The sequence below is a fragment of the Triplophysa rosa genome, linkage group LG6, assembly GCF_024868665.1.
Source record: "Triplophysa rosa linkage group LG6, Trosa_1v2, whole genome shotgun sequence".
NCBI classification, from domain to species: domain Eukaryota; kingdom Metazoa; phylum Chordata; class Actinopteri; order Cypriniformes; family Nemacheilidae; genus Triplophysa; species Triplophysa rosa.
In genome coordinates, this window is record NC_079895.1 from 27,306,681 (window position 1) to 27,321,270 (window position 14,590).

At 40.8% G+C, this 14,590-nt stretch overlaps 2 protein-coding genes across 2 annotated transcripts; both read right to left on the bottom strand.

Moving 5' to 3' along the window:
- Window positions 1-1,263: 1,263 nt before the first annotated feature.
- On the bottom strand, window positions 1,264-7,264 carry LOC130555735 (uncharacterized). Its single transcript, XM_057336182.1, has 13 exons — window positions 7,074-7,264; window positions 6,230-6,301; window positions 6,015-6,125; window positions 5,722-5,871; window positions 5,505-5,594; window positions 5,335-5,384; window positions 5,140-5,228; window positions 4,600-4,680; window positions 4,336-4,459; window positions 4,187-4,233; window positions 3,953-4,082; window positions 3,746-3,848; window positions 1,264-3,655 (listed from the first exon to the last, which is right to left on the bottom strand). The coding sequence occupies exons 2-12, from the start codon at window positions 6,294-6,296 to the stop codon at window positions 3,837-3,839; spliced, it is 951 nt and encodes a 316-aa protein (XP_057192165.1). The 5' UTR covers window positions 6,297-6,301; window positions 7,074-7,264; the 3' UTR covers window positions 1,264-3,655; window positions 3,746-3,836.
- Window positions 7,265-7,993: 729 nt separating this feature from the next.
- LOC130555451 (ras-related protein Rap-2a) lies at window positions 7,994-14,111 on the bottom strand. Its single transcript, XM_057335671.1, has 2 exons — window positions 13,229-14,111; window positions 7,994-10,076 (listed from the first exon to the last, which is right to left on the bottom strand). The coding sequence occupies exons 1-2, from the start codon at window positions 13,540-13,542 to the stop codon at window positions 9,839-9,841; spliced, it is 552 nt and encodes a 183-aa protein (XP_057191654.1). The 5' UTR covers window positions 13,543-14,111; the 3' UTR covers window positions 7,994-9,838.
- Window positions 14,112-14,590: the final 479 nt, after the last annotated feature.

Here is a 14,590-nt window from a genome sequence, read left to right on the forward strand (position 1 = left end):
ATCCTTTGGGGTTTGTCAAGAATTACTTAAAACCTTTTATGGTTCTGATATCATCTGTGTTATTGTATGCTGTTACCTTTTGGGGAGGAGGGTTGATGGAGAGAGATAAGAACAAATAGAATAAGCTTATAAAAAAGGCAGGTTCTGTTGTTGGGAGTGTGTTACCCAGCATTGAGGAGAATGACAAGGAAATGTGTTTCTATGATAAACCCCCTTCATGAAGTTGTTCAAGTCCTTACGAGCTCTTTTAGGCAAAGATTAATTCAACCCCGCTGTCATAAGGAGCGTTTCAGGAAGTCTTTTATACCAACTTCTGTTAGATTGTATAACCAGAGCTGTAGAAGACCATAGACTGCTTTACAGCAGAGGTTGTTCGTAATATTTATAATTTGTTGTGGAATTGATACTCAAAACTAACTATTGTGGTTGAATGGTTTTATGAGTGTTCTTTTTTTTATTTAATTTTTTTAACTTATAATATATTGTCTGGTATGTGCTGCTGTGACATAAATTTCCTTTGGGGATTAATAAAGTTATCCAATACAATCCAAAGTCACTTGGCTGTTGTGGTGCATTACATTAAAACATTTTTTTAAAGCAGGCAATATGAAACACCTGGTTCATCCGCGCTGTGAACGCACCGTTCGCGCATCTATGAAAGCACAATGAATGAACACGTGCTCCAATCGCACTGTAAACTTTACGGTTGCGCATCTGTCGAAGTACAATGAACGTGACCTCCATCCACGCTGTAAACGCACCGGTGTCGCATCCGTGAAAGCACAATTAATGCGTGAACCGAAGTGTCATTGTTACTCTTTAAAGGGGTGATATGACACAGCTAAAACTAATACATGCATGGACAACTTATAACACACCAAAGACACAGAAAAACACATATTCGTGCCATTTGATCCCTTTAAAAAGGACTCCTGTTTAATGCACCGTAATAGCCAAGTGACTGGTGGGTTGCGACGCTTGAAGCATACAAACAGCATCGGTTTTATTTAAAGGGGTCATATGGCATGAACACGTGTTTTTCTGTGTCTTTGGTGTGTTATAAGTTGCTCATGCATGTATTAGACACGTAAAATTGCAGAAATGAAAGTGTGGGAACAAAAGAGTCATTCTATGTAAAAGCGAATGCTCACCCAGGCCTGCCTGAAACGCCTCGTGTAGCCACACCCCCACAAATCTACGTTAGATTTGCCTAAAACAGTCAGTACAATTGAAAAGGAACCTGATGTTCCAAATATGGTAAGAGGCGTTACATTTCCCTCACACGCTTGCAGTATTCCACCAATCACTACACACTGGTGAACTGGCCAATCATAGCACACCTCGCTTTTCAGAGCCATGAGCTTTGTTAAAAATCTGCGCGTTTCAGAGAGGCGGAGCAAAGAGGAGATACAAACATGCACGGTATGTGGAAAATACAGCGTTTTTTAACCTTAAAGGCGGGGTAACCGATTTCCGAATTACGCTTTAGACAACTGAGTCGGGCCGAGTACCAAAACAACCTTGTAGCCAATCAGCAGTAAGGTGCACAGTGAACAGGACGGACATTAGCCGAGCGCTGACGAAAGCGAAAGATGGGGCTAGGGGTGTGTTTGTTTTGGTGTTTTGAACATCAACAACGGCTAATAGAAAAGCGGACACCCCGCCTTTAAATCGTGTATACACTAGGGCTATGCGATGTGACGATGTTATCGTATATCGACGATGTCTTGCAAATACCAGACGATAATTGATAATAATGGAAAATACGTGTTATAACATTATCATGCGATGTAGGCTTTAGCATGAACGTTAATGTTCATGTGCCCAGGCAGTCAGTAACAGTGACAGAATTTTGGAAACGCTATTTTGTTCAGTCAGTCTGCTGTTTTCTGCCAGTCGCTGCACAGACGGACCAAGAGAAAGACGAGCTGCGTCGGCAAAGCAAAACCTCAGGCTCGCGGGCCTGTACCGGTGTTCGCATTGTCCTACCCTGTCAGATATTCCTACCGCAGGGCAAAACTTAATATAATCTAAACCACATCAACAAAATAAACAGGTAGGATGATTTAACAATGCAAAATACCCTGTCAGATAGACCTACCATCTTAAAATAAACACATAAAATAAATTTACAGTGTAAATACCCTGTCAGATTATCCTACAAGCATAAATGAAACATGTAGGATTAATTTACAGCGCAACACCCCATCAAATTGTACTAAAGGTATTAAATAATATGTAGAATGGTTTAACAAAGAAAATACACCATCATACTGTATTCCCGTAGTAGTATAAAATAAACAGGTAGGATGATTTTATAGCGCAAAAAAATGACGTAACATTGATGTTCGCGTGCCTGGTAGGATAATCTGATGGGTAGGATGAAATTTCAGGAAACCTGCAACATTTTTCTACTGCATAAAAGCTTTATGGTTTATCCACGCGCTTTACGGTTTATCTACGCGCTTTACCTGATGAAAGAAGTCTGCAACACTGGTTTGTGCACATGGCGCGCTTGTGTGTGTGTGTGTGTGTGTACGCGTGCATGTTTGTTTGGTACTTGGCGGGTCCGGAACGAATTCCCTCCTGGTCCGTATCCGCAGATTGAACATCTGCGCAATGTTGCATGAAGTCAAACACACCCGATATTATCGGATATCGCGATGATTTTAAAGTCGATTATCGATAAAAAAAATTAAGCACATCGCCCAGCCCTAGTATACACATTGCATTACATCTAAAACAAACGATAATACCCCTTAATTCATTACTCACTGACAAGTAGCGGTATCACACCATTGATAGACTATCCTGAAAAAAAGTATTGCTATAGTTACATGCACCTATATTTCTGCACAGCCCTACTATTTGCCAGACAAAACACCCCAGTAACAAACTATAGCATACCTTAGCAACACACAGTTAACAACTTAAAAACCTGACAACATATGGCAACCAGAATAAATGCCCTAGCAACCAGATGCATACCTTAGCAACACACAGTAAACAACTGAAAAACCTAACATACAGCAACCAGATTAAACACCCTAGCAACACCTAATTACAAGACAAAAAACCCTAGTTACAAGCTAGCATACTGTAGCCACACACAGTTAACAGCTAAAGAAAATTAACAACACATTGCAACCAGATTAAACACTCTAGTAACCAACTAGAGAAAAACACTAACCCTCTCTCTTTCCCTCAACAGGTATTGTTCTAGCTTTTGTTGAAACTAGCAACTTTGTATTAGCACCTATTGTACTATTGCTCCTTTATGACATATTGATTATTGCTACCTGAACTCTCTGTAAGTCTCTTTGGATAAAAGCATCTGCTAAATGACTAAATGTAAATGTAACTACAAAACTCTAGTAACACCTACCTAAATACCAGCTAGCAACGCATACCTTAGCGACATGGTTAACAACTTAAAAACCTTATCACACAGCAACCAGATGAAACGCTATATTTACCAGCTACAACACCCTAGTAACACATACTTACCAGCTGCAATACCCTAGTAACAAGCTAGCATACCTTAGCAACACAGTATGCTAGCATTTTAGTAGGGTATTGGTCTTGTTACTTCCCTGATCTCAAGAAGTTTTCTGCTGTGTCCAGGTTTGCAGTTCTTGCGTGTCTGTTCACTTCACTGTGAAAGAGAGAGCGAGTGAGCTTTCATGATGTGTCTTAATCTGCAGGTTTAAATGCATTACTAGCGATGATATTCCGTTGATCTTACCTGACTTTCTGACGGTTCTCATGAGCTCCATGCGACTCATTCTGAGGGCCTCGAGAGAATCTCTTAGCTTCCTTATTTTAAAATTGATGTTCTACAGCAATTTCTATAAGACAAGAGCAAAACATCATGATGTAAAAACACAGAGATTTAACGTGTTCAGCATTTAGATGTGTTCGAGGATATGTGCACTATAGTTTGAGCTCTTACGAAGTTCTCGTCCCTCTTCCGGTAGGTTATCTTCCATTCCATCCTCAGTCTTTCCAGTTTCTCTTTCTTGCTCATCATCTCACCAGCGATGGCCTTCTGGTGCACAGCTATTGCGTCCAACTCTTCTTTTCTAGACAAAAAACACAAAACACAAGTCAGAGGCTAAAGAGAAACACATTCTAGCACTGTTGCTGATGTGAAATCAATGAGAGAGTTTCCGTCGTTACAACTCACATCGTTTTCAGCAGCATCATGTGCTCCGGGTGTCCAGTCTGCTCGTCCTGTTTTACACAAACACACATTTAGAAAAACATTCCCTCAAAACAAAATCACATGAAAGCACAGCGTTCCATCCCACTTGAAGAAGAAAAGAGCAAACACACCTCTGGGTTGGTTTCGTCTGGGTCCCAGACGAAACTTTCCCGCAGCTCAGGTGGGAGGCTTTGAAAAACTTGACATTGCAACTCGTCGAATGTCTCGGATTCTTTCTCGAGACTCTGGAGTTCACTGCAATCGGATCACATAACAGTGATGGCATTAACAAATGGTAAAACAAGTTTTAGCAGCACTGTCTGTGTACAACTGAAACGTAAGGAAACAGAAGAAGAATACTTGTGTATATTTAGATGTGTGATGCGTCTACTTGCATTTCTTGTTTATTTATCCTCTCATTCCATCCACTGAGGACTATGAAATTATCTCCAAGGGCGATCTTGACACTCCGAGCCCTGTGAAATAAATCGTTACGATCAGAATCACGATACATTTCTCAATAAGTTCAGGCAAGTTTGATTCAGGAGTATGAAGTGAGGCGTACAGGACGTCACTCCGCTCATCTTCATTTTCATGTCCTGTAGTCTTAGACACAATTCACGTTTTCTCTTTGACAGTAAAAATTATGTGAAGTTTTTTTCCTAAAGCAGAACGTGAGGCCCACACAGAGATGTGAGATCACATGAAGAGACCAAAAGCTGAGACAGCATGAATCCATATGAACAAGATGCTTGAAGCAAACGACTCAATGATGGACACATCAGATCTGTGTGCGCGCACCTTTCTATCATATTAAAACCTCTCTTGATTATTAGGGTTAATGGCAACATGTGTTTGGAAATCTGTTTTGACACAAAAACCACCAATATCAACAAATGCAATTCATAAAATCATACGAATGAGAAGGGTCTTACTCCGCTTCAGCTTTCCGAATAGAAGTCCTCACATCATCTTCGTTTTCATGTCTTTCCTCCTCCAGGACGCGCCGACGGACATGAGGACACTGTTCAAACAAAGCAGGAACAAGAGATATTTAATATGTTTTGTAAGAAGATGATTTGTTGGATACAAATGTATTTTTAAGAAAAAAACAATAACGAATGACATGCATGATATGTTGGGGGCTTTTCCTGTGGGTTCAGCGGAGGCAGCACGCCACCTGCAAAGCAACATTAATATTTCATGTTAATAGTCATGATTTACTTCACACTCGATCAAGGATTGTTTCATTCGAACGATTGGGAATGTAGCACAGAGGTTCAAGGTTTTATGAGCTCACCCATGTGCCGTGCGACGGACTGATTCCACGCACGGTTCCATCTGTTATCCGTGACCTTTAGGAACGGGATTTTCTTTGGCGGCGGGGTGACTAACGGCGACAAAACATCAGATTGAAACACTTAGTATGCATCTTGTGCTTTTGACTTCACCTTCTAGCCTCTTGTAAAATATTACATTTTGTAATATTTGGTTTAATGTTGTTTTAGCCAACTCACCAATATTTGGAATGGATCCGCAGACGCTGCAACCGTCTCTTCTTCTTATGATATGGTGTGTGAAACAGCTCTCCTCAGTTAGCGTCCACACACTTTTCGGTTTGTCGTCTGGGATGTTGAGGAACGGGATTCTTTTGGGGGCTGGATTGTCTAACAGCGACATAACATCAGGTTTATTTCATGCTGAAACCATTAACGTGTACATCGTGTATTTTACTTCACCCTCAAGCCTCTCTTATAATATGACACGTTTCAAAGGCAAAGTTGGCACGCTGGTTTAATGTCTAACTCACCGAAAGATGGAATTTTGCCACAGACGCTACACCGAGCTCTACTTTTTGGGAGGACGGGTGGTGGGACAGGTCTTTTCCCAGCAGGTGGGTGTGGCCGTAAAGCATCAACACCTGCAAAATCATATTTTTATCTTAAATATGGCTTTCAAGAAGAAGCTTCATGCACTTTTCCTTTAAAGCAATACATTTTTCTAAACAAAGATGCCAAACTTTACCTGAACAAGTTTGTTGTTCTGTGGTGTTGATGATGGGCCTTAAACGCCTAAACTTGTTCGGAATCATTTTCTCTGCAAAAAGAAAACACAACAGATTCACATCGACTTCACTTTCACAAGACCAGTTTTCCATCACTGACATCAGGTGTGACACAATATACAGTACGGTCATGACATCAATAACCATGACATGACTATAGATATTGTGTTAATACTACACATGATAATATTGTAAATAATTGTGTCAAGTCAACACAGTAGGTGATGGTTCTACACACGTTTAACATTTTGTCAAGAGTTAAACAACACAACACAACAGTAACAAACTCTCTCTCTCTCTCTCTCTCTCATATTCAGTTTTTTCACACACATACACTAAACAAACTAAAGTAAAGAGGAATTTGACTGATATAATGGTGTTGTTTACCTCAATAATCAATAGATATGTCAATAACACCACTATTGTAAAAACGGACGCTTCTGATCTACATCCATGATTTAAAAGTGGAGGTTGATCGTGTTTGTGCTTTTGTTGGCAAGTAACGGAAGATCCTTCCATCTTATCAGAAGAACTATAGCAATTTAACCTATAAATCTACACTCAAAACATATTTATTCTCATCGGCGTTTAATATTGCTTCATATTTACTCATTTCACTGCCTGGCTGATTATTGGCGGTTGTTTTTCAAACGCGCTAACGTTATACAAACATTGTAGTGAATTGTACTTTTGGCCATGATAATTATTGTGAAAAAACGAACATTTAGTGCAATGAACGCAATTTTCAACACGATTATGCTTGTTTGTGTTAAGTAAGAATGTGTAGAAATGTTTGTCACCCACCACGCGCTGCCGCTTTCTCGTCTGTTGTGCGCGAGCTCTTTTCCAGAACAAATAAGAAATCGCTCGGTGATCTGATCTCTTGTTTAGTTGCTGCACTGAGATCTGACACAAATCCCACAGCAGACACCGATTAAAGCGCCGTAAACTCGTCGAGCGAATCCCGCGACTGACAGCGTTGTTCACTGACTAGATCTGTCCGCACGCGCGCAGCATTTATAGCCTAGGTTGCTCAGAGCTCGATGACGCAACACGGTAGAACGCTAAACAGCCAATCACGAGCGAATACAGCAACGCAGAAGACAAACGCTTTTATTTAATCTTCAGTTTGGGTTTTGCGTTGGGTTCTAGCATAATTTGATCATCTTCATTTCATTTTAACCTGTCTGCCTTCTTAAAGGATCATAAAATACACTTTGAAACTTAATATACATGTAAATGGTTTCTTAAATCTCTCATATGAAATAGAAACCCTTAAATTCAAGAAGGATAGCAATCCAACTATAAATGACATGCTTGTCATCTACCTGACAGATAAATATTGAAACCTTTGATTTAGGTATGTACCAGTACAACCCAGCAATTCTCCTTCTAAAATAAACAGAAGATAATCGCCGCTGGCCTACCAAGGGTATATTGAGTGTTTGAATACACTGTAAATATATATTTCTTCTAGTCTTACCTGTGATGATAATCCGGACCAAAGAGGAAAACCTGTTCAGTCAAATTCTTCAGCACAACTACTGCTGACACTTAGCACTTCTCATGTTATTTTCTTCATAAGACAAATCACTCTATTGTTTTTCTGTCTTTTGAAAGTTGTTTCAAGTAAAAACTTCTGCTAAACGTCCAAATGTACATGTACTGTAAGCAGCACCACAGAAGACATGATGTGTAGGTGAAGGAGCAGAAACACAAATACATTTCATGTTGGTTTGTCATACAGTATGCGTGTTGGATGCACTTTATTTAGGTGCCGAACAAAAGTGTCAACATTCAGTCATTCGCGAGAGTTGAGCACACGTCCACATAAAAAAATATCAAATGAATACTGACTCAGAGCTCTCTATTGAAACACATACACGCCATCCATCTCCATAACCTCTCTGTTCAGCCTTGAGGAGGAGAGCAAGAAAACCTCTTTACAAATGTATTTACAACATCATCAGCATTAATCAGCCATAAAGCATTGCAGAATATTGAGAAGAAACAGGGCTGAGACTGTAGAAAGAGAGCTGAGATGGTGACGTGTGAGAGAGAGCAAAAGAGAGAGAACCAAATGAGCCCTATAGGACCTGTTCAGATAATGGAAATGAATTTTGATGGAATTCTGTGTTCGCGGGTGAAGAGAGACCCATGACCTATCAATTCAACTCGCAAAGAAATTCCCACTTCCAACTTGGAAAGTTGACAGTCAGACCTCCACTTTTAAACTTGATTGGAAAACCCACAAATTCAAACTTTGCACTGATGGGGGTGTAACACGTGAACAAAGCAGAACCAAACGAGACAGACAGTTCATGAAAAACACTCGAATCAACCCAATTTGCAGATACAGATAAATAAATGATGACAACAACAAAACGGACATTGATAACAGTACACCTGTTGTTTGCAGCATCATTGATCCTCTGCAGTTGGGCTGCACAAGACTCATGTTAGCATCGCCACATTATTTCTCAATGTATTTATGGTCGAAAGTCAGAAAAAATGAAGAATATCTCACATCTGACTGTCGATGGAACCTAGTGAGCCATCTTCTAAGACAGCACCCTAACCATCACTACAATCTTGAGTGAATTTTTCACGTTACAACAAATCTTTCTAGGGTTATATCATTTGAAATAAGTTGGTTTTTGTTGGTTTTATACACCAGCATTAAAGTAAAGAGAAGCAGAATTTTGGAATCATTCCTCTATTAAATCAACAATTAATATGAAATCATTAAAGACACTTCTGCACCACTAGCATCATCAAACTGAAAAGCTCCTTCTATCTGTTATTGGTCAGAGAGTCTCACCTAAAACCCTTTATCAGTCGAGGTGTGTCAACATTATTTGGGTGGATAAAATCAATTCACGGATGACTTTCAGGTGTGTCTGAGACTGGAGAAAGTATTTTAACTTTCAAAAACATCCGTTTTAAATAATTCTATAGGCTTAAAGGGATACTTCACCTAAAATAAAAATTCTGTCATCAGTTACACACCTTCGATTTTATTTGTTCTGTTGAACACAAAAGAAGATATTTTGAAGAATGTCAGACAGCAAACAGTTCTGGGGAACTTTTGACTACCATTGTAATTTTTCCTACTGTGGGAGTCAATGGGGGGCAAAATCTGTTTGGTTATAAGCATTCTTCCAAATATCTTACTCTGTGTTCATCAGAACAAAGACATGTAAACAGACTCGAAGGTGAGTAAATGATGACAGAATTTTCATTTTTGGATGAACTGTTCCTTTAAGAAGACATTCTCTCTCTCTCTATTTCTCTCTCAGACCTTGTGACAATCATCAATGAAAATCCCAATTGATTGATGAAATCATCAACACAATAAAACCCAAAACATAAAAGTCCAACTGATCCCAGCTGAAGGATTCTGTTGAAACCCAAAGCAAGCGCTCTTCTGTGTCTCATCAACAAGAATTTCAAGTGACAAAAATCCTCCAGATCACTGTCAGTCTGTAGATACAGAAGGATGGACAAGCGCAGACATCAGAACGTCTATCAAAGCTACAGTGATGTGTGTTCTGCGTGTGTTTGGGGGGTTATTGTATATTGCAGGAGGAGCAGCACGGATCGTCTTTATCCGGCTGGGCTGCGTAGTCCATCTGCCGTACGATCTCAGCGAAGAGTTCATCCACCATGGTTTTACTCTTGGCTGAAGTCTCAATGAAGGGACAGCCCCACTCCTCAGCCAGCGCCTGGCCCTCTCTCTCCGACACCTCCCGCTCGCTCTCCAGATCCACCTTATTCCCCACCAGGATCACCGGCACCTTCTCATACCTGAAAAACACACAGGAGAGCACGGAGGAATCTCACGGAACACGGCATTTCACACCAGATCCAAAACAGTACCATGTATATTTTTTACGGTTTCTGTGCCATGTGACACAATGAAACCATTTTTACACAAGCGTTCTATTACATTTCATGTGATTTTGGGGGTAGAACGGGCATACATTAATATTAGACGAAACGCCATCACAAGACAACATTAGACATGAGATTTAATCATATGCAGTTAACTTCTACAATGTACACTTTACACGTCAGTGATTATTTCCTTAAAAAATGCTTTAGTAGTAAAAGTGGCACTGATCATTTCTTTTTTAGTATGAATATAGTGCAAACACAGACAGTGAGTCTATTTACATGTGCTAAACGCAGATTAATCCAGACAGAGAATTATGAACAAATAATGATGAATTATCAAAGTAAGATAGACAAACAAATGTAAACATTGACAGAATGACAAAGACAAACAAGAATAAACATTGACAACCAACATAGTCATATCATTAGTTTTGTATGTGCCTAGTAAGTGTGCGTGCGTGCGTGCGTGCGTGCGTGCTGTGCGTGTGTGTGTGAGGTGTATTCTAAACTGTAAAAAGGTGAGAAATGAATAATACTGAAAATGAAGACAATAATAATAATAAAGTGTCTACAAGTATACAACAGATACGTATAAGAAGGATGGGAGGGGAGGAGTAATAATAAAAAATAATAATAATATTCAAGTGTTGTAAGGCTGCCTCTGTTCCCCGTGGCCATGGCAGAAGCCCCCGGCCCATGTTAAGCCACAAAAGGGGCGTCAGGGATGGATGAAGCGCGACATCAAAAGGCCACCTCCCACACCTCTAGACACTTCCCATTCCAGGCCACCAGTCTACACGCCCGCTTATTTATTTATGTATTTTTTATATGTCGGATGTCAGCTAGACGGCACTGATCATTTCTATATACAGTATCAAGACACTTTCGTCTTTAAGGAACAGTTCAGGGTCTCATGAGAATGTGTCCAGTGCATTCACATTGCTGGGCTTTCCTCAGCGTAAACCCCACCCGTAACCACAAACTGTGCCGTGACAACTGGAGGATGAGGAAGGCGGAGCTACAGAGGCCACACCCTGTTATTAACACACCACAAATGATCTATTAAAAGTCATTTCACAATGACAGTGTAACGTTCCTTCATTCTCACAGTCCGGTCTGAAATCACACATAAACACACAGAAAGGACTCGAGCGATGCTTGTCTGAGCAAAACTCACCGCCTCAATGCTGTGTGATGTACAGTGTAAGTGTTTATCAGGACAAAGTGTTCAGTGGTTCCTGAGGCCTTCTGAAAGATCTCCTTGTCCCTCCTTCAACGTAAATCTAAAGAAAACTTTTGATCCAGTCAGTGTCAGAAAAGACACATCAGAAACTCTCTCTCTCTTTACTGACAGTGTGTCACTCGCCCTTCAACAAGAGAGAGCTGTCTGACAGACGTCACTACTGTATCTCCCCCATCATTATGCATCACTTTAACTGTATGAAATATTCATGACATTGAATTATTCAAACCGTCGTTTCTGTGAGGCCATTTGTGTGAGACTGCACGGCTAGAATGAAAAATATGCACTGGGCCAAAAAAGGTGGAGTTATAAGAAGCATTGGAGTTGGCTTGGGAAAAGCTCAACTTTATGGTGCACTAATGTTTCTACAAAGCTAATGATGTTATTCTACTTTTCCTCCGAATCATTTCTTCAGTTCTTCTTAAAGGGACAGTTCACCCAAAAATCACCATTTACTCACCCTTATGTAATTTCATATCTGTATCAATTACTTTGTTCTCATAAACACAGAGAAAGATATTCGGAAGAATGTTAGTCATTTTCAGTTCCGGGACATCATTGACTACCATAGCAGGAAAAATTAAATGGTAGTCAAAGATGCCCGAGAACTCTTTGTTTTCCTAAATTCTTCAAAATGTCTAATTTTTCTATTTTTTTTCCTACTATGGTAGTGGATGATGTTCCAGACCTGAAAATTGCTAACATTCTTCCAAATATCTTTCTCTGTGTTCATCGGAACAAAGAAATGAATACAGGTTTGACACAACCTGTATGTGAGTAAATGATGACAGAATTTTCATTTTTGGGTTAACTGTCCCTTTAAGGCCATTTTCAGGGTTTTATATTGTATTATTATGTGAGGGGAAAAAAGTGTGTGAGACTTTTTTGTGTCATTTTAAAGTAAAATTGCACCAATATGTTAACAGTAGTCACACGTAAGCAAACTTTTCTATCAAACATTTCAATGACTGTTTGTGTTTCAGCGTTTCGCACACAGTCCAGAGATCACCTCTGGAGGATTTTCGTGTGCATTTTGTCTTTCAAACGCCTTTATTAATTCTCGTGTATCAAAGCAATGTATGGAAACATGATATTTACATGATATTATTAAACAGCATTTTTGCTAGAATTATGAGGCGGGTTTTCGTGTGACGCCCTGAGATATTGGATATTGTTTTCTCGGTTGGGTCAGATCGCATTCTCACGGAAAGCTCTTTTCCGGAGTTCACGTGTAATAATGATGTCATGATCAAGTATTGATATGCACATTTAGACATTTAGGTTGGGACTCTAAGAAGTCTCAAAGCGATGCTTTCAAATCACTCTCATCATACTGTCATGTCATACAGTCCCCCCTACATCCTGTAGAATTCAACCAATCAGAAGGCGACTTTGAAACTTCTCGTTTTTTTTCCAGGGTGTGCGGCCTGAGAGACTATTACTACCACTAGCATCGATTTGACTCCACTCCAGATATGATCTCGTGGCGTCTTTAAACACGTTCTTTAACATAACGAACATGAATTAGTCCTGTATCCGTTATCATAAATATCTGAGAATTATGTATGAACTCAATGTGTCTTTTCTTTGTAGGTGTGGATGGGGTTTACAGGAGGTTTATCACATGTACATGAATCTTTCGTGCAGATAGTATTGATAAGCAACGGGCCTGGCTGTAAAGGCTCACCTACATTCAGAACAAACAGGGTGCACTTCAAACAATGCTCCAAAACATCTCAGTTGAGACTTAATAATGAAATCTGCCATCAGTTGTTGCTCTCGGACTGATTTCTTTCTGGAGGTTCGTGGTGGGTCTCACCTCTTGACTCGGATGATCTGGTCTCTCATGGGTTTGATGTCCTGGAAGCTCTGCTGGTTCACCAGACTGTAGACCAGAATGAAGCCCTGTCCGTTTTTAATGTACAGGTCCCGCATGGACGCGAACTGCTCCGTGCCCGCCGTGTCCAGGATCTCCAGCACCGACGGCGACGAGTCCACCTCGATCTCCTTACGGTAAAAATCCTCGATGGTCGGGTCGTACTTCTCGATGAACGTCCCGGTGACGAACTGCACGGTGAGGGCGGATTTACCGACCCCGCCGCTCCCGAGGACCACCACTTTATACTCGCGCATCTCACCGGTCACAACGGATAGAAAAAGGCAATAGAAAGTCACGCAGCGCCGAGCACGAGAGAGTGCGTTTAAACGAGTCTCTCCGCGCCTGGCACAAAGACGCGCGTCCCGCCGCAGCGCTTCATGATCACGGAGCCTCCCGGTCCACCGGCGGCCCACCCGCAACAGCTGAATTGACGCGTTCACCGATAACCCACCATCTGCTCAGCTCACCATCCTACACGAGCAAAAGACTATAATCTGTGTTTTTAAAGCATGTTAGCGTTTTCCTCCCCCCTCTCTCTCTCTCTCTCTCTCTCTCTCTCTACTCTCTTCGGTCCTCATCTCTAGCACGCCGCCATGCTCACGGGTGGGGATGTTCCGCCGCCTCGCCGCTCTTCTCGGCCTCCGTACCGACGCGCTCTCGTCGTTTAACGGATCCGCGAGGCAGCCTCAGACCGCGCGTGCGCGCAGACACCACAGCCGGTTTCCGCTTGAGTCGACACAAACCGGTTGTCGTTGCCACAAGGAAAACTCGAACGAAGTCCCCCAGCGCGCGCGCGCGCGCACGCCATCCTTCAAAGGGGAAGATCACTCGGCGGATGTTGTTGCTATGGAAACTCACTGGTATCCAAGGTACTTAAGAGTTGTTAATAGCAGCTTCCGTTGACACAATGACACCTTAACAGTACATGTCAACAAATGAAAGATTTTTAGTAGTAGAATAAACACGAAAACAAGTCGCCTAATAATAAAATGGTAAACACTAAACATTTGGGAAGTTGTTATTATTATTATTATTGAAAATTAATAAATGAAAGTTAAAACAATTCAAATATGCTTTTATTCAATTTGTCTTGTAGTGCAATGCACAGATGTGACCCAGATGATTATTTCACAAAAAGTCCACATTCACTGGTCTCATCCTAAATCATATGGCCCTCTGATGAGATTAAAAATTGCACGAGGTATCATGTTTTATATTTCATTGACAAATGTATATATAAGAATACAGTACAGGCTGATATCTACCAGTAAAATGCTACTTGCTGGCCAGTAACTATATAGT

Excerpts from the sequence above, each read along its gene's own strand:
- LOC130555735 (XM_057336182.1), bottom strand. The coding sequence starts at position 6,296 with ATGATTCCGAACAAGTTTAGGCGTTTAAGGCCCATCATCAACACCACA. Across the intron at positions 6,126-6,229 it reads AGAACAACAAACTTGTTCAG|GTGTTGATGCTTTACGGCCA; the intron begins GTAAAGTTTGGC and ends ATGATTTTGCAG. Across the intron at positions 4,083-4,186 it reads ATGATGCTGCTGAAAACGAT|AAAAGAAGAGTTGGACGCAA; the intron begins GTGAGTTGTAAC and ends TTTTTTGTCTAG.
- LOC130555451 (XM_057335671.1), bottom strand. The coding sequence starts at position 13,542 with ATGCGCGAGTATAAAGTGGTGGTCCTCGGGAGCGGCGGGGTCGGTAAA. Across the intron at positions 10,077-13,228 it reads CAGATCATCCGAGTCAAGAG|GTATGAGAAGGTGCCGGTGA; the intron begins GTGAGACCCACC and ends TGTGTTTTTCAG.